The following is a 21,691-nucleotide window of genomic DNA, read 5'->3' on the forward strand; positions in this document are numbered from 1 at the left end:
AGAAGAACTTTATTATAAAAAAATAAAATAAAAGAAGCACCTCTGTAAAATCAGGATGGAAGGTAAGTTTACAGGGTAATGAAAAGATTTAAAACACAGAGGATTCCCATCTAGGCTCAACTTCAAAATTACAAATCAGGGATAAACCTCCCTCTTGGCAGAGGGAAAATTCACAAGCTAAAACAAAAGATAATCTAACACATTTCCTTGCTATTACTTACAATTTCTGTTACTTTAGTTGTATTATTTCAGTAGGAGCTGGATTACCTGCTTGGTCTCTCTCTTTGTCTCAAGAAGGAACACACAGAGAGCACAAACACCTCCCCCTCCCCCTCCCGATTTGAAAGTGTTTTCTTTCCCCATTGGTCCTTCTGGTCAGGATAATTGAACCGATTAACCCCTTACAGGTAAATGATTCTGTACCTCTGGCCAAGAGGGATTTTATATTACTGCATACATAAAGGTTGTCATTCTTCCCTTTATATTTATGACAATGCCTCATTTCAGTTTAGCTTAAACCTCTTCCCAAATGACTTAAGCTCAACCTATACAAGCTGCTCTTCAACTAAATTTAGTATAAGTTTGTATAAGTGTAACCAAATCAGTTTGAATTGACACCATAATTCATGTAGCAGGAAGGTCATTGTGTAGACAGGCCCTTGGTGCTGGGAGTAGGGGCCCTCTCTGTGAGTTTCTCACTGCAATAAATTAGTGTGACACTCTACACCCCAGGGAAGTGCCCTGTAACCCTCATATTCATCATTTGTATATAGTTGTGATATTGCATATAAAGCAGGCCTTGTAAAGTATCACGGGAAAGGTTAGGATCTGCTGAAACCCACTGTTCCATCTAAATATCTGTATCATTAATGCATATGAAGTTATGAGAACTGTGTTGCATGGTTGTCTCTTAAATATGCTATCTGCACCCAGATACTAGCTCCCCAAAGACAATAATCAGGGGGATAATCAACACCTGGGTGGGTGGGTGTCAACCAACCATCAATAGCCATTGTCCAGCAAGGGAGCTACAATACGATGACTCACTTGCACAAGGCCACACCAGGGGAATTGCTCAATCTTGCCTGGGGACTCAACAATTCCCACCAGACATGCCTGGACTTGTGATCTCCAAGCACATGGACTAAGGGTATAACACAGAACATAGCGGTCCCATGCTTTGTCCTTTCTCTTCTCCTCCACCTACACTAAAGGCAATGAGAACACTGGAGCTGAAGAGACTGGGTCTCAGATTACCAAGGAAAAGCCTGTGTATAAAATACTGTAACCAACCTGCAATATCCAGTGGGGTGAAAAAAATGCTTACTCTAGATGTTGCCCAGTCTAATAGGGTTGAGAGATTAGAGTGGGCGCTTATATTTTATTTTAGTTTGAAAACTACTCTAACTTTTTGCTTATCACTTATGATCATTTAAAATCCATCTTTTGTAATCAATAAACTTATTCTAATGTTTGTCCTTAGCAGGGAGTTTGCCTGAAGTGGTTCGTAAATCTGCTCCGGTTACAAAGGCTGGTGTGTCCACTTTCCATTGATGAAGCGATGAACCAATTAATACATTTGCTTTGCTCAAGAAAGGGTCTTGAGCAGTGCAAGATGGTATATTCCTGAGGTACTAGGCTGGGAGCTGTGGAGATCTGGCTGGTGCCTTTGTGTGATTCGTGAGTGGCTCTGGGGGGCTTTCATGCAATCTAGCTGGGTGTGGGGCACCATATGCAGTTGTACTGAGCGATAATAGCACTTGGAGGGGTTTGCTGCCTGTCACCAGTAAAAAAAAGTTGTGAGAGACAACCCAGATTAGTGAGTGAAGGGAGCACAGAGGTTGCACAGTCCCAGGGTGCACCCCAGGGATCCCATCACAAGCAGTTTCCCTGAGTTTGTCTTCAGTGGTGTGTCTGTCTGTCTGGGTTCCCAGGGCTCTGTGCTCCCCATGGCTGCCCACAGCACTGGGTTCCCACAGCACAGGGTCAGGGACCGCCTGCCCTGAGTGCGTGCATTAGCACTCCCAGCTCTGGCTTTCTGGTGGGGCAGAGCAGCTGGACTCAGACACTGGGGCGGCTGGTGGAGGCCAGGAGGAGCCCTGGAGAGCGGGAAGCATGTGGGGAGCAGGGGGCAGACATGGGGCATTGGCCCAGGGCAGGGTTTAGCAGGATGTATTAGCTGCGGGTCTGTGCTGATCCCTGACACCCCCTTACTGGTCTCTGCTCCTTCAGGAGAATAAGCTGCCAAGCCAGGAAAATCTGTCCCTGCTTGGCCACCGTTGGGACATGTGATTCCCATTTAGATACCTGCGAACCCGGTGTCCAGCCCCCCAACAGCTCGGGACCCCCCAGGCCCTGCCTGGAGCGAGGACCCAGCAGCACTGTAATGGGACAGGGAGGCAGCAAACACCCAAATTGGAAAGATTTAGCCAAACACTCCCCCCCCTTCACAGAGCCCGCCCCCCCAGTGCTTTGCCTGGCTGCTCCCATCTGTGCGCTGACGCCGAGGATCGTGTGGCCTCCAGCAGTGGCGGTGCTAGGCCCTGCTGCTGCCAGCCCAGGGCACTGAAATTGGAAGGAACAATTCTAGAGAGAAAAGATGGGGGGAGATTTTCCAGGCTCAGATGGCAGTCGGGTGCCCAGCTCACCCGGACAGTCTAAAGAGACGGGGGTTGTTATCTCAATGTGTAACCGCTATAAACCCAGGGGAGCTGGTGCCCAGCCCAGGCCTAGGAGTGGACCAAACCCCCACTTATGAGCCTAGGAGCTGGGTGGAGGCCGGCAGAATCCAGGATCTTTGTAGGTCGCCAGGCAGAAAGCTCCGTGAAGGTGAAGTTCAAGGTGAGGGGTGGTGCCTGTCCCTGTGGGGTAAGAAATATCCCATGGCTGGTGCCAGGATCCCCACAGCATGTGTTGCAGACCCCAGAGACTCCCCGTCCCCATGACACTGAAAAGAAATACAAACCCATTCAGCCAGGAAACCCAGAGCATGGCCCCCAAATGCCCTTAACTCTGCCTGGGGCCGGCACAGGCTCTTACCATTCAGACAGAGGTGCCCAACTCCCACTTCCAGCTCTGACTTCCCACGTTCAGGCGACCCTGGTATTACCCAAACCCAGCTCAGCTGCTGCCGAGCCTTATGATCTCCCTGTCAGGGTCCCTACAGCACCTCCATTTCTGCCCCAGGCCCTGTGTGACAGTTGCAGTCTATGCAGTTTTATAAAAACTTGATAGAGTTGATATAATGTAACTGGAATATGCTTCATGCAGAAGATCTCTTGTAAGGTATCAGTACAAAACTTATAATCTACTGAGTGTGTTCATCCTATTTGTATAAATGTACCACTTTTGCATCTGAAACATAACTCTGAGGGCCTATTGTAATTATGCAAAATGTGGGCTGTTAATGGTGGTTTGAAATCTTGATGGTTCCCATTAACCAAGACAATTGTCTGCAGATGGATGTGTTTTACCTGTAAGTCTTCCTGTACAGGTGTGTGCTGGCAAGTGGGCAATGAAGTCTTGCGGTGACATGTGATCATATCACCTGAACTGGAATCCATCTTTAATTTTTCCACTGAGAAGGAGGGGGTGGGAATTCAGAGAAGGACAAAAGGATTCTCGCCGTATGCAAAAGATATATAAAGGGGTGAAACAGAACAAAAGGAGAGAGGAACTATTGTGAAGAATCTCCTAGCTACCACCTGAGCTGGAACAAGAGCTGTACCAGGGGAAAGAATTGTGCCCAGGCCTGGAAGGTGTCCAGTCTGAGGGAAAAACTTGCTGAAGCATCGCTGAGGGTGAGATTATCTGTATTCAGTTTGATTAGTCATAAATTTGCGCATTTTATTTAATTTTGCTTGGTGACTTACTTTGTTCTGTCCTTTACTACTTGGAACCACTTCAATCCTACTTTCTATATTTAATAAAATCACTTATTACTTATTAATTAACTCAGAGTGTGTATTAATACCTGGGGTGGGGGGGATCAAACAGCTCTGCCTATCTATAAGTGTTATAGAGGTCAAACAATTTATGACTTTACCCTGCATAAGCTTTATACAGGGTAAAACGGGTTTATTTGAGTTTAGACCCGATTGGAGTTGGGCATCTAAGTGCTAAAGACAAGCACACTTCTGTGAGCTGCTTTCAGGTAAACCTGCAGCTTTGGGGCAAGTAATTCAGACCCTGGGTCTGTGTTGGAGAAGACGGGAGTGTTTGGCTCAATAAGACAGGGTGCTGTATCCTGCAGCTGGAAGGGAAGGCAGGGGTAAAAGCAGTCTTGGCACATCTGGTGGCAGCTCCCAAGGGGGCTTCTGTGATCCAACCCATCACACCCTGTGTGACAGGCTGGGTCTCTGAGACCCCCTGGGGACTGTCACTGATGTCCTGAAACTACCTCTGAGCCTGTTTTCCCTGCTAGCTTGGGACTTCAGAACCCTGCCTTGTTGAGTCAGACACGTCACCCGGCTGCAACACAGACCCAGATCTGAACCATGTCCCCCAAAGCTTCAGGCTTTAACTGAAAATGACTTAGCAGGTACTCCTGTCTCCAGTACTCAGATACCCAATTCAAGCCTAAACCCCAAATAAATCTGTTTTACTTTGTATAAAGCTTATACAGGGTAAACTCATAAGTTGTCTGCCCTCTATAATACTGATAGAGAGGTATGCACAGCTGTTTGCTCCCCCAAGTATTAATTACTTACTCTGGGTTAATTAATGAACAAAAGTGATTTTATTAAGCATAAAAAGTAGGATTTAAGTGGTTCCAAGTAATAACAGACAGAACAAAGTAAGTTACCAAGCAAAATAAAACAAAATATGCAAGTCTAAGCCTAATACATTAAGAAACTGATTACAGGTAAATCTCACGCTCAGAGATGCTTTAATAAGCTTCTTTCACAGACTAGACTTCTTCCTAGTCTGGGCCCAATCCTTCCCCCGGTACAGCCCTTGTTAGCGCCAGCTCAGGTGGTAACGAGGGGATTTCTCATGACTGGACTCTCCTTTGTTCTGTTCCCCCCCTTATATAGCTTTGGCACAAGGCAGGAATCTTGTCTCTCTGGGTCCCCACCCCTCCTTCTAAATGGAAAAGCAGCAGGTTTAAGATGGATTCCAGTACCAGGTGACATAATCACATGTCCTGTGATACCCCCAAGCCTCCATTCTTCCCAGCCTGACTCACAGGAAGTCTTGCAAGTAAACAGAGCCATCTACAGTCAATTGTCCTGGTTAATGGGAGCCATCGAGATTCCAAACCACCTTCATCGGCCCACACTTTGCATAATTACAGTAGGACTTCAGTTATATTTCATATTTCTAGTTTCAGATACAAGAATGATACATTTGTACAAATAGGATGACCACACTCAGTAGTTTATAAGCTTTGTAATGATACCTTACAAGAGACTTTTTGCATGAAGCATAATCCAGTTGCATTATATTTGCGCTCATTAGCATATTTTCATAAAATCATATGGAGTGCAAAGTCACACCCTGCACCTCCGGTGGGTGCCCAGGCTCTCAGCCTCACATCCAGCCCCTGGAGGAGGCTCCAAGTCGCTGTCATGATGCCGGATCCAGTGGCTGTGCTCTGAGCTCTGGCTGTCTCCTTATGGCTTGTATCTCAGGGGTTCGAGCACTCGCCCCGGTTCAGCTCATTGCTGTGCTGGCTGGGGAGAAAGGCCAGGAGCGTGGGCCTCTCATCTGGCTGCAGGACCCGAACCCAGAGCTCTGGGCTAACTCAGGGAGGCTCCAGCTGGAGCTATTTCACTCTGGATCAATAACTCACTAGTCAGAGGACGGGTTCCTGCACTCCGGCCCCCAACAAGCTCTGAGGCACCAGACTCCGGTATCACTCGCTCACTCTCTGGCCCAATGGTTCCTCTTAGCCATTCCATACAGCAGCTTCCGGGGCGACACCCGCAGCTCAGAGTTGACACACTCTCCTGCACTGCAGCTCCCGAGGGACACCCGCAGCTCATTCCCCCACTGCTTTCCCCAGGCCCTTTCTGTCTCCCCACTCTGGATTTGTCAGCTCAGACTCCCTCCTCCCAGGCAGGTAGTAACCACAGACTCCACTCCATAGCCCCAAACATGCCTCCCTTGGCCCCAGGAATGACTGCAGAACACTTTCCTGCAGCCCCTGTCTGCTTGCAGCTCCTGGGCTTTCCACGGGCTTTCCACAGGCTGTTCCCAGTCAGCTGAGTTGTGAGAGTGAGGAGTTGCCCTGAGTGTGACCAATGCTACCTGAGTTTGCAGAGAGCCTGAGCCCATTGCTCCAAGAGGTGGGTCATGAGTCCCAAAAGGATGATGAGTCTTACTGGAGGTGGGAAGGGGGGAGGGAAGGGAGCACGTATCAATGAGTCTGAAATGAAATGTGCCAGAAATAGTAACAAATAAATAAATAAAATACAAATCTATCTTATCCCCCAGGGTTTTGTGTCTGATAAATGACAGCCAATGGGTGATGAGGTCAGGGTGGCCTGGGGATCGACACTGTGATTTTTAGCATCATCAAACAGATTTCGGATGGAAACTTGCTGCTCACAGAGCGCTGGGCTGCAGGATCTCCTGGGGTTCACGTGACAGAGGTTGTGCGTGTTGGACCCTCCTTGGGGAAGGCAGCGCTGCTGGGATGAACAGCAGGCCTGCCAGTGAAATGGCCGCAGAGGGCAGCAAAGGGTCAGGAAGGAGCGAGGGGCAGTTTGGAGACACCTCTAGCCCCAATTCAGTGTGTGTGTGGGGGGCAGTTTGCAGACACGCCCTAGCATAGCGGTTCTCAACCAGGGGTACATCTACCACTGGGGATACACAGGGATCTTCCAGGGGTTACCTCAACTCATCTAAAGATTTGCCTAATTTTACAACAGGTGACATAAAGAGCACCACTGAAGTCAGTACAAACGAACATTTCATACAGCCAATGCTTTGTTTATACTGCTGTGTACACTGTACACTTGACGTTTACATTTTTATGTCTGATTTTGAAAGCAAGTGGTTTTTAAGTGAGGTGAAATTTGGGGGTACACCAGACTCACCAGACTCCTGAAAGGGGGTACAGCAGTCTGGAAAGGCTGAGTGCCTCTGTGCTGGCAGATTGTGTGGAGCAAAGTGTTTGCAGATGGTCCCTGGATCCCAGCGGGTGGGTGGAACTTTGCAAAGGGCCCCCAGTTTGCAGTAGCTGAGGGTGGGGAGTTTGCAGACGCTCCCTGGCGGAGGGGCGGAGCTAGTTTCCCTTCCAGCTGATTCGAGGCTTCGCTCCATCGGGAACAAGGGGGGATGTTCTGAGAGTGTGGATCGGCCCCCCCAGAGCCTGCTCCCCTGGGGTCCATGGTCCCCTCCGTCTTCTCTGGGTTCAGGGGCCTCTTCCATCCTCTGTGGGTCCTGCCCCGCCCCTGTCCAGGGGTCCCCACCCACACTCCCCTGTCTGGGCCCATCCCCCTGATTTGGGGCTTCACCCCTACAGTGTCTCCCCTCTCTGGATGTGAGTTTTCCAGCTGGCCCAGCAGCGGCGAGGTGACATGGGGCCCTGAGAGCGGCATCTGGAGTAATGTTCCCTCTAATTTTTTACCTGCATGTGTGGAATGAATTTTGTTATGTGCAGCAATATGGAGGTGATGTGTGGTGGGGGTGGGGCTCAGAGCTAGGGCAGAAGGTTGTGGTGTGGGCTCTGGCTGGGGGTGCAGGCTCTGGGGAGGAACTCCAAATCCCCCTGGAGACCCCTCCCCCCCTGAGAATGGGGGCAGCCACCTGAGAACCTGCCCCATTGACCCCCCACCCCAGGGACTCCCAGCCCCATGAGACCCCTCCAGCTCCCCTCACATATTTCCTTGGGGGGATGACAGACAGGGACCCCTGCCCTTCTCCCCTATCTCTCACTGTGACCCCCAACCCCCACCTGTCACCTCTTTCCCAGCCCCTGGAGACAATAACCTGCCCACTGCTGTAGGCACCTTTCTGGGAGCTCCCTCCTGCCCCCCCCATGTGCCCTCCCTGCCCTCCAGCTGCAGGGCACCCCCCAGGGCTGAGCGCAGCACAGGTCTACACAGAGGTATCCCCTCCCAGATCCTGCCTGCCATGCCCTGCTCACACTCCCAGGGACACTGGCTCCTTTTTAGCCCAGTCCTACTCTGAGCTGCCCCCCAGCTCCTAGCCCCTCTCTAAGCACCTCCCTTGGTCCCCTGTCAGCTGCTCCCAGAGCCCCCTGCCCTTCTCTGAGTTTCTACCCCCCCGCCCCGGAAGTTCAGGAACAGCCTCCTCAAGTGAGCTGAGGGGCAGAGAATCCTTCCCGGGGGCTTGCTGGGGGGGGGACCTGCCCCCATGCTTGAGGCTCACAGACCCCCACATGTGGGTGAGGAAGAGATTTTTCCCAGCGTCAGATTGGCAGAGACTCGGGGAGGTTCATCCCCCTTGGCAACCGGGGCATTTGCTGGTTTGAACTGGAGTAACTAGTGGGGCTCTGGGACCTGACGTCTGTAACTCTGCATTTGGGGGTGACGGTGACTCAGCTCCAGGGGTTGGAGCTGTCATGGGGGGGGCAGGGGCTGTGGTCAGATGAGATGATCAGGATGGTTCCTTCTGGCCTCAAAGTCTCTGAATTTATCCTCCCCGGCCCCATTTCTTTCTGAGCCTCCGGGACGCCCTGCTGCTGCCCCCGGTATCTGGCCTGGGTGGTCATTATGGTGGTCATTCGGCTGTGGAAAATGGCTCATAGAGATGCCAAAATCTTGGTGCCCCCCAGGTCGGCCTGGAGCTGCTGGACATGCTGCAGGGACTTGACCATGATCTGTTAGGTGTATCCCATGCTCTGCCTGCGGGGGGTCAGGGACAGCAGGACTGAGCAACACCCCAACCCAAGCCTGCCCTGCCCCCAACCCAGTGTCACCCCAATCCCAGCCAGCCCTACCCCTAACCAGCCCCCTCCCTGCACTGCCCCTCTGACTGCCGGGTAAGACTCAAACCGAGACCCAAAGCCATAGATGTTGAAATAATAGCCCAGGGGCAAACTCTTCAACAGCAGGACCAGGGTCTCCTGGGGATGGACGGAGTCAACCCCTTGGTCCAGCCAGTCTGGTCTCCTCCCGCCGAGCTCTGTCCCCTTCCTCCTCGTTCTGCTCCATAGGCATAGCTAGCCTGGGCTGCTGCACCCCCCACCCTCCGGCTTTGCACCACAGCCAGCCTAGGCTGCCCCCACCAGCCTGAGCTGCTCCTACCCCACTCTGTCCCCTGCTTCCCCCCCCCATCAGCTCTGCCCCACGGGTCCAGCCAGCCTGAGCTGCTCAATCCCCATATCATCAGTTAACCCATAAACAAATCTAGTGTTCTCCCCTGAACCATTGTTGGTTCCCCACAAGAAACCCCTCCCCATGCTCGTGTGTGTCCTGCTACCTGGATCCAAATGCTGCCTCAGACCCACTGGGACTGGGAGTCCATCTTCTCCTGACTGATCGTGCTGGGGGCTCTGCCTGTCTCCAGCACTCAGGACCCTGAGCTACCACCGTCACCTGGGAACCCCGACCAGTTCAAGCTTCATGGAGCGGTGAGATCCCCCCTCTCCCTTGTTTCTTTTCTATCTCAGGTGTAACTTTCTAACCCTGATTTGTTTGATCAGGTCTAGTTTTCTATATATGACTTTTGTAACCTTTAATAATATTCGTCATGGTGGTTTAGCCTCCTTCTGCGGTTATCATTATTCAATAAATAAATTCTATGGTTAAGCTGGTTGCTTCTCTCTCGCTCTCTCTCTGAACTTTACTGTTTTGTGTTTTGAGCTTCCCCCATTCACTTGGCAGCAACGCCTCTTGTACCTAAGGTAAAGATCCCAGCAGCGCCCAAAATACTGTGGGGTTTGCTCATCAAAGCGGTTACTGCCAGTACAATTGTGATGTGAGAGTGGGGACAGGGATGTGCTGAACCTGTGATATACGAGGGTGGCAACCTGAATGTGCTGCTCGACCCAGCCTGCTCAGGCTTACTCTAGTCCGCTGCTGTACTTGTGGCACGTAAGGGGGGGCAGCTTGACCCGGTCCACTCAGACTTGCTCTTTTAATGTGTGTGTGCATCTTCATGCAGTTCTGGGCACTTGCAGCAGGGAGAAGTAGGGCTCCATATGAAAACACAAGTGACACTACAGAGCCCCGCTCCCCCCAGAAACGTAACCCTAATAACTGAGCATACCCCAAAGTAACAGGCAAAACTGGTAACACTGGGATTTAGGCACCTCTCTGGAGTCCAGTGCCAGGCAGGGCAGGAGGGGGTAGATCCATATGATTTCTCACCCCCCTGGCTGTGGGAGACCTGAGTCCATCCCCTTCTGCCTGCCGGGAAGACGGGATTTGACCTGGGCTCCCCTGTGCAGGAGAGTGCGCTGACCGCACTGCGGAGGTTGTCCGGGAGCTGCCATGAGGAACGGTTAAGGGGAGCTGTTGGGCCAGAGAGCCAGTGAGTGACTCAAGCCTGGTGCCTGCAAAGCTCCCCGGGGGACAAAGAGCAGGACCCCCGGCTAGTGAGTTACTGATCCAGAAGAACAGCTCCGGCTGGAGCCTCCCCTGGAGCTCTGGGTTTGGGTGTTGCAGCCCAGTGACAGGCCCACGCTCCTGGCCTCTTTCCGCATCCAGCAGGGTGAGGAGCTGAACCGGGGTGACTGCTCAAAGCCCTGGGGTAAAAGCCATAAGGAGCCAGCTGGAGCTCAGAGCAAGCCATTGGATCCGGCCTTGCGACAGCTGCTTGGAGCCTCCCGTGGGGCCGAGAACCTGGGCACCCGCTGGAGGTGCAGGGCCTGGGGTCATGGCCAGGGCTGTAGGGACCCTGGCAGCGAACAGTTAGGTGCAGCAGGAGTTCACCGGGCTTTGCAGCTGCTGAGCAGGGTTGGGGAACGCCGTGGAAGTCCAACCGTTGAACAGCAGAACTGGAAGTGGGAGTTGGGCACCTCTGTCTGAATGGTAAGATCCTTTGCCACCTGCCCTGGGCCAATGCCCCGTGTCTGCCCCCTGCACTCCACGTGCTCCCCGCTCTTTAGGGCTCCTCCCGGCCCCTGCTAGCCAGCCCAGTGTCTGGGTCCAGCTGCTCTGCTCCACCAGAAAGCCGGAGCTGGGAACGCTAATGCACCTGCTCAGGGCAGGCGGTCCCTGACCCTTGCTGGGAACCCAGTGCCCTGGGCAGCCATGGGGAGCTCGGAGCCCCGGGACCCCAGCCAAAGCCAGGCAGACAGACAAACCCGGGGAACTGCTTTATTCCAGTGAGGGGCTGGCAGAGACAGTCTCCGCCCACAGCAGCAAGGGCCTGTCTGCCCAATGACCTTCCTCCGCTGTAAATGACAGGGTCAATTTAAACTGTTTTCTTTAAACATATGCAACCACCTGGCTGCTCTTAATTTAGCGGGGCTGGAGGCCCAGGGTAGCTCAGGGGGGAAGTATGAGGATTGGGGGGAGGGGGGGGCTCAGCTGGGCAGGAGGCCCTGGGTAGCTTGCGGGGGTGGGGGGGGGTACAGGGATCCTGGGGGGCTCAGAGCCCGAAGACAGCAGGGCCAACGCTGCAGCCCAGCAGGGTGTTGGCGGCTTCCAGACATTCGCTCAGCTGGGGCCCTGCAACGAGAAGAGGGTCGGGGGAGACATCAGCCTGGGGAACGAGGGGATGGGGGGAAGGAGGAGACACCAATCAGGGAATGAGGGACAAAGGGCAGAGAGCTCACAGCCCGGGGCACTGACGCTGGGGAACTGAGGGGGGACGGGGAGCAGGGAGCTGGGAACCTGTCTGTCCTGGGACTGAAGGCCTCTGGGAGTCTGGCTGGGTGCCAGAGACTGCTACGATGCTGGGGGGCAGGATCCCAGGGCTGTGGTTGGCTGGACTGTGGGGTCATATAGGGTGGGGCTGGTACTGTGGGCTTGTGGGATCTTGGGGGGGGGGCAGGCTGGGATGTGGGACAGTCTACAGAGGGTCCCTGGGGGGTGGGGGGGCTATGAGGCAGGGCCTCTCTGGTAGAGGGCCTGGGCCCTGCCCCTGACTCCCCACTCCCATCTCACCTGCTTGGTCCCGCACCCAGGCCACAGCCTTGGCCTCCAGCAGCTCCCACTCGTTGTGCTGCCCCAGGGCCCGGCTGTGCAGCCAGACCACGGCCAGCACCGTGGCCCAGACACCGGGGGCCACATCCTGTGGGGGGGGAGAGAGACAGCCTGAAACAGCACCCAGCCCCTGTCCCCCCGAGCACTGCCCCTGCCCCGGGAATCCCCCTGAACCCCTCCCAGTGCTGCTCCCATCCCCCTGCCCTAGGGACCCCTCTGCCCTCCCAGCGCTGCCCCCATTCCCCTGCCCGGGGGACCCCCCAATCCAGCACTCCTTCTCCTTCCCCAAACTCAGAGGATTCCCAGCCCCCCCTGCTCTAGCACCATGGACCCCCTACCCAGATGTCCGGTGGGATGCCCAGGGGTAGGGAGACAGCCTCACAGAGGACCCAGCTTAGGCCTCCTCATGTCCCCTCTCAGCCCTGGGCCCCCTCGATCCAATGCTCTGATTCCCTGCAAGGGGGTTCCAGCTCCCTGCTGTGGGCCCATCTCCCCCACTGGGTTCCAGATTCAGGGGTCATTTGATCCAGTCGCCCTCAGACCCGCCTCCTCAGCCTGAGTCATGCCCAGTCTCATCTAGGAGCAGAGAAAAGGCCCAACTCATGGCACCTATCCTCCATCTCTCCCCTCTCCTCTGCCTCCTGCACTCACCTTACTGGGCATCCTCCCCTTGGTGTCGGTCTCACTCACCCCCAGCACAGCGGTGAGCTGGGGGTCCAGGTCCCACGAGCCGTCCGCATTCTGCAGAGACACCAGCCTCAGCAGGGGAGACTCTTCCGGTGCCCGCTCTAGGGAGAGACGTGGTGAGATGGCTCTTGCACAGGGTTATGGGTACAGAACAGCAATGTGGCCTATCCAGGCTGGGGGACAGTCAACAACCTTAACTGTGACCCTCTGTGCATCCTTAACTCTGCCCCTCCATGGGCTTCCTTTATCTGCTCCTCTGCACCCTTAACCCCTCCGTGGGCACCCTCAACTCTGCTCCTTCCTGCACCCATGGGATGACAACTAATTTGCAGTTGGAGTTGGGAACTGAAGTCCCTTAAGCCCCATGAATATCTCAGCCCCAGTCATTAATCTCATAACCCAAGGGTGTTTCTCAAACACAATCTGATCCCGGGACCATCCTGCACTACAACCTGCGATACAGACATAATCCGGGGAAACACAGAAGCATCTAAGGGTATAGTGGAGATGAGATGTTACACAGTCTATATGATATTATAGCTATGCCTGGGACAGGATTATGAGGCAGAGTTAAGGTTACCTGGGCTACAGCAAGGTTGTATTTCCACACTCTTCAAATTCAGGTTTAAGGGGAGCCTTAACTTTAACATTTCTGCCTTTCGTGGGCTTCTTTGTTAAGAAAACAGACCGGGCCAACCATGATCTGTGCCCCTGAACTCACCTGTACGAACACCCGAGGCTGGACCCAGCTTCATAAGGTATTTTTGTCTGGGAATTTAGCTGAGCTCATTTCAGAGAAAACTGCCCAGCGACATTTCTGTTACTAAAAAGTGACTGATTACCCTCTCCGCTGCCCAGCTGGGCCCTCCCCACACTTAGCTCATTGATACAAACTCACCCCCCAAATTCCAGCTTCACAGAGTTTATTGCCTGGGAGTTTTCCTTATTTTTTCCATTTTCTTGCAAGCTCATTTACGTCCCGACACTTAAAAAACAACCAGCTGCGGATTCCCCCTCCCCCAGTGTCACACTGCTGTTTTGCCCAGGAAGTTCCTTCACTTTCTGTGTAGCTGTTAAACACTTGCCCAGCTCTGGGACTGTCAGGGCACGTCTGTCTCTGACCCGATGAAGCGTCATCCTGGTGTTTCCCCCCATCTCTGAGTCCAGACCCCCAGCCACTGGCCCCTCCCTTTCTGGGACGCGGTCTCCGGAAGGGCGCTGTGTGTGCAGGACTTCCTGCCCTCGTGTCAGGGGGTCCCCCAGCTGCACTTCGGGATGGCGAGGGAGCCAGGAGGAGTGGTGCCGGGGGAGGAGAGAGCCCGTACTGGCCATGGGGAGCTCCGGTGGGGATGGGGGACAAGCAGCAGTTCTCACCTGGCACATCTAAGCGGTCGTCAAAGTCGCAGTCCTCAGCGCAATCCGCAGACGCAAAGCAGAGAGATTTGTCCCAGTCCGTGCGTACAGAGGCAGAACAGCACATGGCCATGGAGGGGCGGAAGTTCATGTTGAAACTCTGCATCTTCCATATGCCGGTTGCGGCCCCGAAGACTTGGGGGGGAGACAGACAGACAGAGAGGGACAGAGACACAAGGACAAGCTAAGAGAGAGACGGGAAATGCCCCCCCCCCCACAGTACCCAGAGCCAATGAACCGATGGGACCCCGCCCCCATGCCCCCCCAGTTGGGACGCCCCTAGACCCAGCCCCATCCTTCTCTCCCCGCAGCTCCCTCAGAGTCAGGATCTCGCCCCAGCCTCTTCCTCCGAAGCTGGGATCCCCTGGATCCAGCCCCTCCCCTGCAGCTTTACTCCAGCTTAGACCCCTCATCAAGCCCCCGGGGGTGCAGGGGCAGGTGCTGCACCCCACAGATGAGGGCAGGATGCTGAGGAAGGGGGGCGAGAAGCCCCCGCTAGCCAGGCCTGTTCATAACAGCGATGCGCTCGCCCCACTGGTCCCCGCCTGTCTGTGTCTCTCTGTCTGGGTCCGACTGTCAGATCTCGGTCTCTGGGTCTCCAATTCTGGGTCCATCTGTCCGTCTGTCCCACAGACCACACTCTCTTGGCTGGGATGGGACAGGCCCCACGGGCCCGTCCAACCCAGCTAGTGCCCACTGCTCTCCCCCTGCCCTGGGGATCGGGGTACTGAGGTCACCCTGGGGGTCAAGGAGGAGGCAGCACAGCCCCATGGGAGCTGGGGCAGGGAGAAGAGCAAAGGGACATTAGCCCATAGCCATGATGCCCTCCCTCCAATGCTTCTGGGTCCCTCCTCTCACACTGGAATCCCCCTGTTTTGGGACCCTTCCCACAATTCCCTCTCCCTTCCCTCCCCCTGGCTCCAGGTTCCCCCCACAGTGCCAGGTTGGGTCCCCCTCCCACCTGAGCCCCCCAAGATGCTGATCACCCCCCCAGTGCCGGGATCCCCGACCCCTCCAGGATACCTATCAGCGGGATGTCCCGTCTCACCAGCGGCCCATGCACCGGCTGCCCCCGCTCTGTGTCCACCCCCACATAGGCTGTGAGGGAGCAGATGACCCCCGAGTTCAGGCTGGTCTCCAGCACCCGACGCCGGGCCCCCTTCGACCTGGTGTCCATGGCTCCCTCCAGCTCCAGCAGCAGCGACTTGGCTGCCAGGCGGTGAACGGGCAGCCTGTGCCAGGGACAGAGAGTCAGGGGGATGAGCCCCGGATGCCTGGGTTCCAGCCACTGTGGGGAGGGGAGCAGTGGCTAGTGGGATAGTGTATTGGGGGAGTGGGGAGCCAAGACTCCTGGGTTCTATCATGGCTCTGGGAGGGGAGTGGGGTCTAGTGGTCATGAGGGTGGGCGCTGGGTGCCAGGACTTCTGGGTTCTAGCCCCAGCTCTGGGAAGGTAGTGGGGTATAGTGGTTACAGCAGGGAAGCTGGGAGCCAGGACTTCTGCTTCCCTCAGTGAACTGAGGTAGGTCCCCTCCCATTTCTGTCCTGTTGGGGGTGGGGATGGGGGCACAGGACCTAGATACCTGGGGGTACTGGGAGCCAAAGGAGCGTTGCTGTCACCTGTCTCCATCCTGTGGCTGCAGGGGGAACTGCAGCGTCTCCTTGTAAGTCTGGTCCTGGATGCGGTACTGCAGGGTGACGCCCCCCATGGCAGTGTCTGGGAGCTGCAGGCAGAGAAAGAGGATCAGAGGTGGAGTGCGAGGGGGGAGAAGATGCCTGGGGACCCCCCCAGACCCAGGTTACAGAACAAAGGGGGTAAATACGCCCAATTCACAGCAGTTAGGGGGCTGCCTAGTCAGCCCAACGGCCATCAGTAGGGTCAGGAGATAACAACCCCCTTTGAGATCGATAGGGCTGGGGTAGCACAGAGACCTCCAGCCCAGTGGTCACTGGTAGGGAACAGAGTTATCGATCCCCATGGAGGTCTCATCTACACCACAATGCTTCAGTATAACTACATCGCTCAGAGGTGTGAAAAATCCACACCCCTGAGCTCCAGCTCCCTGAGCGATGTAGTTACACAGACCTTAGGCCCCCATGGAGACAGGGCCATGTTGGTGGGAGAGTTTCTCCCATTGGCTTAGAGCGTCTTCATCAGACGTGCTACAGTGGCGCAGCTGTGCCAAAGTAAATATATAGCGTAGACTTGCCCTGAGATCAGTGCAGCCAGGCTAGTGCAGAGACCACCCCAGCCCAACTTCCATCATTAGGGGTCAGAGTTAACATTCCTCACTGAAATCAATGGGGCTAGGGTGGCACAGAGACCTCCAGCAAAATGTCCATCATTAGGGCTCGGAGTCAACAATCCCCACTGAGATCAATGAGGTTGGGGTAGCAAAGAGACCTGCAGCCCAATGGCCATCAATAGGGGTCAGAGTTAACAATTCTCATTGCGACTGATGGGGCTGGAGTAGCACAGAGAACTCCAGCCCAATGGCCATCATCAAGAACATAAGAGCAGCCATACGGGGTGAGACCAAAGGTCCACCTAGCGCAGTATCCTGCCTTCCACCAGTTTAAACCTGCTGCCTACTAATTTCATTTGTTGACCCCTAGTTCCTGTGTTATGAGAAGGATTACATAACACTTCCCTATTCACTTTCTCCAGACCATTCGTGATTTTATAGACCTCAATCATATCCCCCCCTTAGCTGTCTCTTTTCCAAGCTGAAAAGTCCCAGTCTTAGTAATCTCTCCTCATATGGCAGGTGTTCCATACCCCTCAACGTTTTTGTTGCCTTCTTCTGAAACTTCCAATTCCAATATAAGTTCTTTGAGTTGGGGTGACTAGCTCTGCACACCGTATTCAAGATGTGGATGTACCATGGACTTATATAGAGGCAAAACGTATGATATTTTCTGTCTTATTATCTATACTTTTCTTAATAATTACCAACATTCTGTTTGCTTTTTTGACACCGCTGCACATTGAGTGGATGATTTCAGAGAACTAGCCACAGTGACTCCAAGATCTCTTTCTTGAGTGGTTAAAGCTAATTTAGACCCCATCATTTTATATGTGGGGTTGGGATTATGTTTTCCAATGTGCATTACTTTGCATTTATCAACACTGAATTTCATCTGCAGTTTTTTGCCCAGTCACCCAGGTTTGTATAACTCTTGGTGGTGCCCAGAATGGGTCCAAGCAGAGCTGTCCAGTCCATAGGACTGACCAGGGCAACTGCCCCGGGCCCTGCGCCTCAGGGGGATATGGGGTCCAGGACGGCCTGGGGATTAGCAGGGGGCCTGGTGACGGCAGCAGCAAGCTACCGGACCCAGCCCGCCCCGCTGTGCTCTGACCCACTGGCTCCCAGCGTCGCTTGGGGGAGGAGGCAGAAGCCGGAAAGTGGCAGGGCGGGAGCTTGGGGAAAGAGGTGGAGTTGGGATGGGCAGAGCAGGGCATGTCAGGGCTGGGTCACTTGCTGCTGCTGGCACCATGCCCCTTGCTGCTGCCAATGCCAGGCCCTCTGTTATGCCTCCAGGCTGCCCTGGATCCCGCGTCCCCCTGAAGTGTGGGGCCCAGGACGGCTGCACCATCCCATCCCATGGACAGGATGGTTCTGTTTAAATATAAGCCCAAACATTGCTGGAACCATGACCATGTTCCTGAATATTGGTGGAGCATAGGCACCACAGGCCCACATAACTCCCCGCCTATGTTGTGAGGTCCTTTTGAAGCTCTTTGCAGTCTGCCTGGGACTTAACTATCTTGAGTAATTTTGTATCATCTGCAAATTTTGCCACCTCACTGTTTACCCCTTTTTCCAGATCCTTTATGAATACGTTGAATAGCCCTACTCCCAATACAGACCCCTGGAGGACACCACTATTTACCTCTATCCATTCTGAAAACTGACCATTTATTCCTGCTCTTCATTTCCTATCTTTTAACAAGTTACTGATCCATGAGAGAACCTTTCCTCTTATCCCACGACAGCTTACTTTGCTTAAGAGCCTTTGGTGAGGGACCTTGTCAAAGGTTTTCTGAAAGTCCAAGTACACTATAGCCACTGGATCACCCTTGTCCGCATGCTTCTTGACCCCCTCAAAGAATTTGAGTAGATTGGTGAGGCATGATTTCCCTTTACAAAAACCATGTTTACTCTTCCCCAACAAATTCTGTTCACCTATGCGCCTGCCAATTCTGTTCTTTACTATAATTTCAACCGGTTTTCCCGGTACTGAAGTCAGGTGTATTGGCCTGTAACTGCCGGGATCGCCTCTGGAGCCATTTTTAAAATTTGGTGTCACATTAGCTATCCTCCAGTCATGTTTAGTTTATCAATTTGTTCCAAAACCTCCTCGAATGACACCTCAATCTGGGACTGTTCCTCAGATTTGTCATCTAAACAGAATGGCTCAGTTTGGGAATCCCTCCCCCCTGACCCATCCTCAGCTGTGAAGACCGATGCAAATAATGAATTTAGTTTCTCCACAATGGCCTTATCGTCCTTGAGTGCTCCTTTAGCATCTCCATCGTCCAGTGGCCCCTCTGGTTGTTTAACAGGCTTCCTGCTTCTGATGTTCTTAACAATTTTTGCTGTTACTTTTTGAGTCTTTGGCAAGCTGTCTTCACATTCTTTTCTGACCGTCCTAATTATATTTTTTCACTTCACTTGCCAGAGTTTATGCTTCTTTCTATTTTCCTCACTAGGATTTAACTTCCACGTTTTAAAAGATGCCTTTTTACCTCTCACTGCTTCTTTCAGAGGTACCACCCAGGAGGGGGTGGGAAGTTTCTGGATTAGTCACTGATCCCAAGCCCTGGGGGCATTGTGTGTGTGTGTGTGTGTGTGTGTGTGTGTGTGTGTGTGTGTGTGTGTGTGTGTGTGTGTGTGTGTGTGTGTGTGTGTGTGTGTGTGTGTGTGTGTGTGTGTGTGTGTGTGTGTGTGTGTGTGTGTTGCTCTCTCACCTGGGGCTGCCCGCGGAGCTGGGCGTAGATGAGGCACCGCTGCCCAGGGAAGATGACCTCAGGGCCCCGGCCCAGCAGTGCCGCCTCCATCCCGGGAGGCAGATCCCAGCTCAGTGAGATCCTGGTCATGGCCGGCTGCAGGGCCCGCTTCAGAGACTGCAGCGCCTGGGGAGAGATCGGAACACTCAGGGTGGGGCCAGGACACCATGGTCCTACCCTGGCATGGGGGGGAGGGGAGGCATGGGGACGGGTGGGTTAGAGCCGGGGGGCTGGGAGTCAGGACTCCTGGGTTCTCTCCCAGCTCTGGAAGGGGAGTGGGGTCTGGTGGGTTAGAGCCGGGGGAGCCTGGATTCCTGGGTTCTCACCTTGGGCTGCATGCGGTCCTGGCCCGTGATGAACTCGGCGCTGCCCCCTGCTGCCTGGGCGATGCCTTTGACCAGAGCCGTGGAGGCCCCTTCCCCGATGCCAAAGGAGAAGCATCTGCAGGAAGGCAGAGTCCGGGGGTGGGGGTGGTTAGAGACAGGATGTGCAGGGGCAGAGCTGGGGGGCAGCTGGAGAGCGGTGAGTAGGACTGGGGGGCAGGGTGAAGTGAAGGGATGGGCAGATGCTGGAGTTGGGGGTTTCTCTGCTGGCAGGGCTGGGGGGCAGGGTTGGGGAGATGATAGGGGTAGAGGTTCTCCATGCTGGCAGGGCTGGAGGGAGAGAGTTTGGGGTTGCTGGAGGGTCTCCAGGACAGCAGGGCAGGGGGCAGCTTTGGGGAGATATTGGGAGGCAGGGTTTGGGGGTGCTGGGGTCCCCAGGCTGGCAGGGCTGGGGGCTGGGTTGAGGGGTGCTGTGGGGCAGACAGTCCCCAGGCCGGCAGGCATGACGCTGTGTGACAGGTTACGATTGATTAGCGCCAGTGCACATATCACAGACCCGCTGCAGGGCCGCCGCACACTCGGGCTAGTACAAGATGACAGTAAGGTTGTGGGGATGCTAGGGGGAAGGGTGGGGAGTCGCCAGGAGGCAGGGTTAGGGGGCAGGGCTCAGAGGGTGCTTAGCGGCCGGGTGAGAGGAATGCTGGGGGGCAGGTGCCCCTATTACCTGTGGGACCCCCGGTGACGCTGCACCTCAGTGATGACCTCCTTGGTGTTCCCCACCTCCCCGTCCGTGAACACAAACAGCTGGCGGGGGAGAGGCGCTGTCAGAGCCGGGGACCCTAAATCCCCCTGGAGACGCCCCCCCCCCAGGAACGGGGGCAGCCCTCAAAGAGCCTGCCCAACTGACCCCCATCCCAGAGACCCCCTGCCCCATGAGACACGCCCCCCGGTACTCATCTCTACCTCCCAGAAGCCTCCCCGGAGGGCGGGGTGGGGGCTGACAGACAAGGACCCCTGACTCTAACTGTGACCCCAACTGTTACCTCTTCCCTGGCCCCTGGAGAAACTAACCTGCCTGACTGCTGTGGGCACCTTTCTGGGAGCTCCCTCCTGCCCCCCACCATGTGCCCTCTCTGCCCCCTGGCTACAAGATGCCCCCAGAACTGGGCACAGCATCCAGTGCTGCCCCCCAGCTCTATACAGAGATACCCCCCCAGCCTACCATGGCCTGCTCCCACACCCAGGAGCACTGGTCCCCCGGCCCCAGTCCTAGTCTGAGCCCCCCCACCCAAGCCGCAAACAGCTACCCCCACCTAGCCCCTCTCCAAACGACCTTCATCAGCTCCCCCCAGTCCCAGCCCCTCTTCGAGCACCCGGTATGCCCTGCAGCTGCCCGATACCTGGCGTGGGTGCCCGTCCTGGCAGGGGCTGCGGTAAATGGCTTGTAGCGGCGCCAAGATCTCGGTGCCCCCCAGATCGGCCTGGAGCTGCTGGACGCGCTGCAGGGACTTGGCCATGGTCTGTTGGGTGTATCCTACGCTCTGCCTGTGGGGAGCGCCAACGGCTCAGGGGCCAGGACAGCTGGAAACAGGGACATCTGGACCCCAGCCAGCCCTGCCCCCAACCCCAGCCCGCCCTGCCCCAACGCAGCCAGCAGCACTCGGCCCCCCTGGAACTCACGGGTAGAAGGACTCGAACTGAGACCCAAAGCTGTAGATGTTGAAATAACAGCCCAGGGGCAAACTCTTTAAGAGCAGGACCAGGGTCTCCTGGGGACAGACAAACAGATGGAGTCACCCCCATGGGCCCAACCAGCCTGAGCTGCTCCCCTCCACAGGCCCATCAAGCACAGCCTCCCGCCTGGCCGTACCTTGGCACTGTCGATGCGCTGAGGCGAGCGGTCTCGGCTGTCCATGGGGCACTCCATGCTGCCAGAGCGATCCAGCAGGAAGATGAACTCCCCAGCTGAGCTCTGGCCCAGCACCGCCTCGGGCAGGCTGGGCAGCAGGGTCACCATCATGGCTGGGTCACCCATTAGGGAGCCTGTGGGGAGATGGGGCCAGCCCCAAATGGAGCAGGCATGGAGTCGAGCCCTGTGAGCCTGCGAGAGCCCCAGGCCCCCCTGACTGCTCCAGAGCCCCTTCCTTCTGTCCCTCCCCCCATATCACTCTCTCCCTAGATCCCCACAACCACC

General features: G+C 55.1%; 1 protein-coding gene across 5 annotated transcripts in view; it reads right to left on the minus strand.

Moving 5' to 3' along the window:
* LOC115634959 (von Willebrand factor A domain-containing protein 5A-like) overlaps window positions 1–21,691 on the minus strand; it is a 107,426-nt gene that overhangs the window by 70,619 nt on the left and 15,116 nt on the right. Inside the window, exons 7-18 of one of the 5 annotated variants that reach the window (XM_030533063.1) lie at window positions 21,368–21,540; window positions 21,178–21,266; window positions 20,898–21,042; window positions 20,222–20,301; window positions 19,501–19,615; window positions 19,136–19,300; window positions 15,784–15,887; window positions 15,189–15,397; window positions 14,127–14,300; window positions 12,717–12,853; window positions 12,027–12,153; window positions 11,219–11,588 (exon numbers count right to left, since the gene is read on the minus strand). The exons of 1 other annotated variant lie outside the window; for it this stretch is intronic. In XM_030533063.1, coding sequence (XP_030388923.1) covers window positions 11,509–11,588; window positions 12,027–12,153; window positions 12,717–12,853; window positions 14,127–14,300; window positions 15,189–15,397; window positions 15,784–15,887; window positions 19,136–19,300; window positions 19,501–19,615; window positions 20,222–20,301; window positions 20,898–21,042; window positions 21,178–21,266; window positions 21,368–21,540 — 1,598 coding nt within the window. In that variant the 3' untranslated portion in view covers window positions 11,219–11,508. Of the gene's footprint in view, window positions 1–11,218; window positions 11,589–12,026; window positions 12,154–12,716; window positions 12,854–14,126; window positions 14,301–15,188; window positions 15,398–15,746; window positions 15,888–19,135; window positions 19,301–19,500; window positions 19,616–20,221; window positions 20,302–20,897; window positions 21,043–21,177; window positions 21,267–21,367; window positions 21,541–21,691 lie in introns of those variants that run through there. 3 more of the 5 variants (XM_030533064.1, XM_030533067.1, XM_030533066.1) reach the window with 3 other exon arrangements.

Source organism: Gopherus evgoodei, chromosome 14 (assembly GCF_007399415.2).
Source record: "Gopherus evgoodei ecotype Sinaloan lineage chromosome 14, rGopEvg1_v1.p, whole genome shotgun sequence".
NCBI classification, from domain to species: Eukaryota; Metazoa; Chordata; order Testudines; family Testudinidae; genus Gopherus; species Gopherus evgoodei.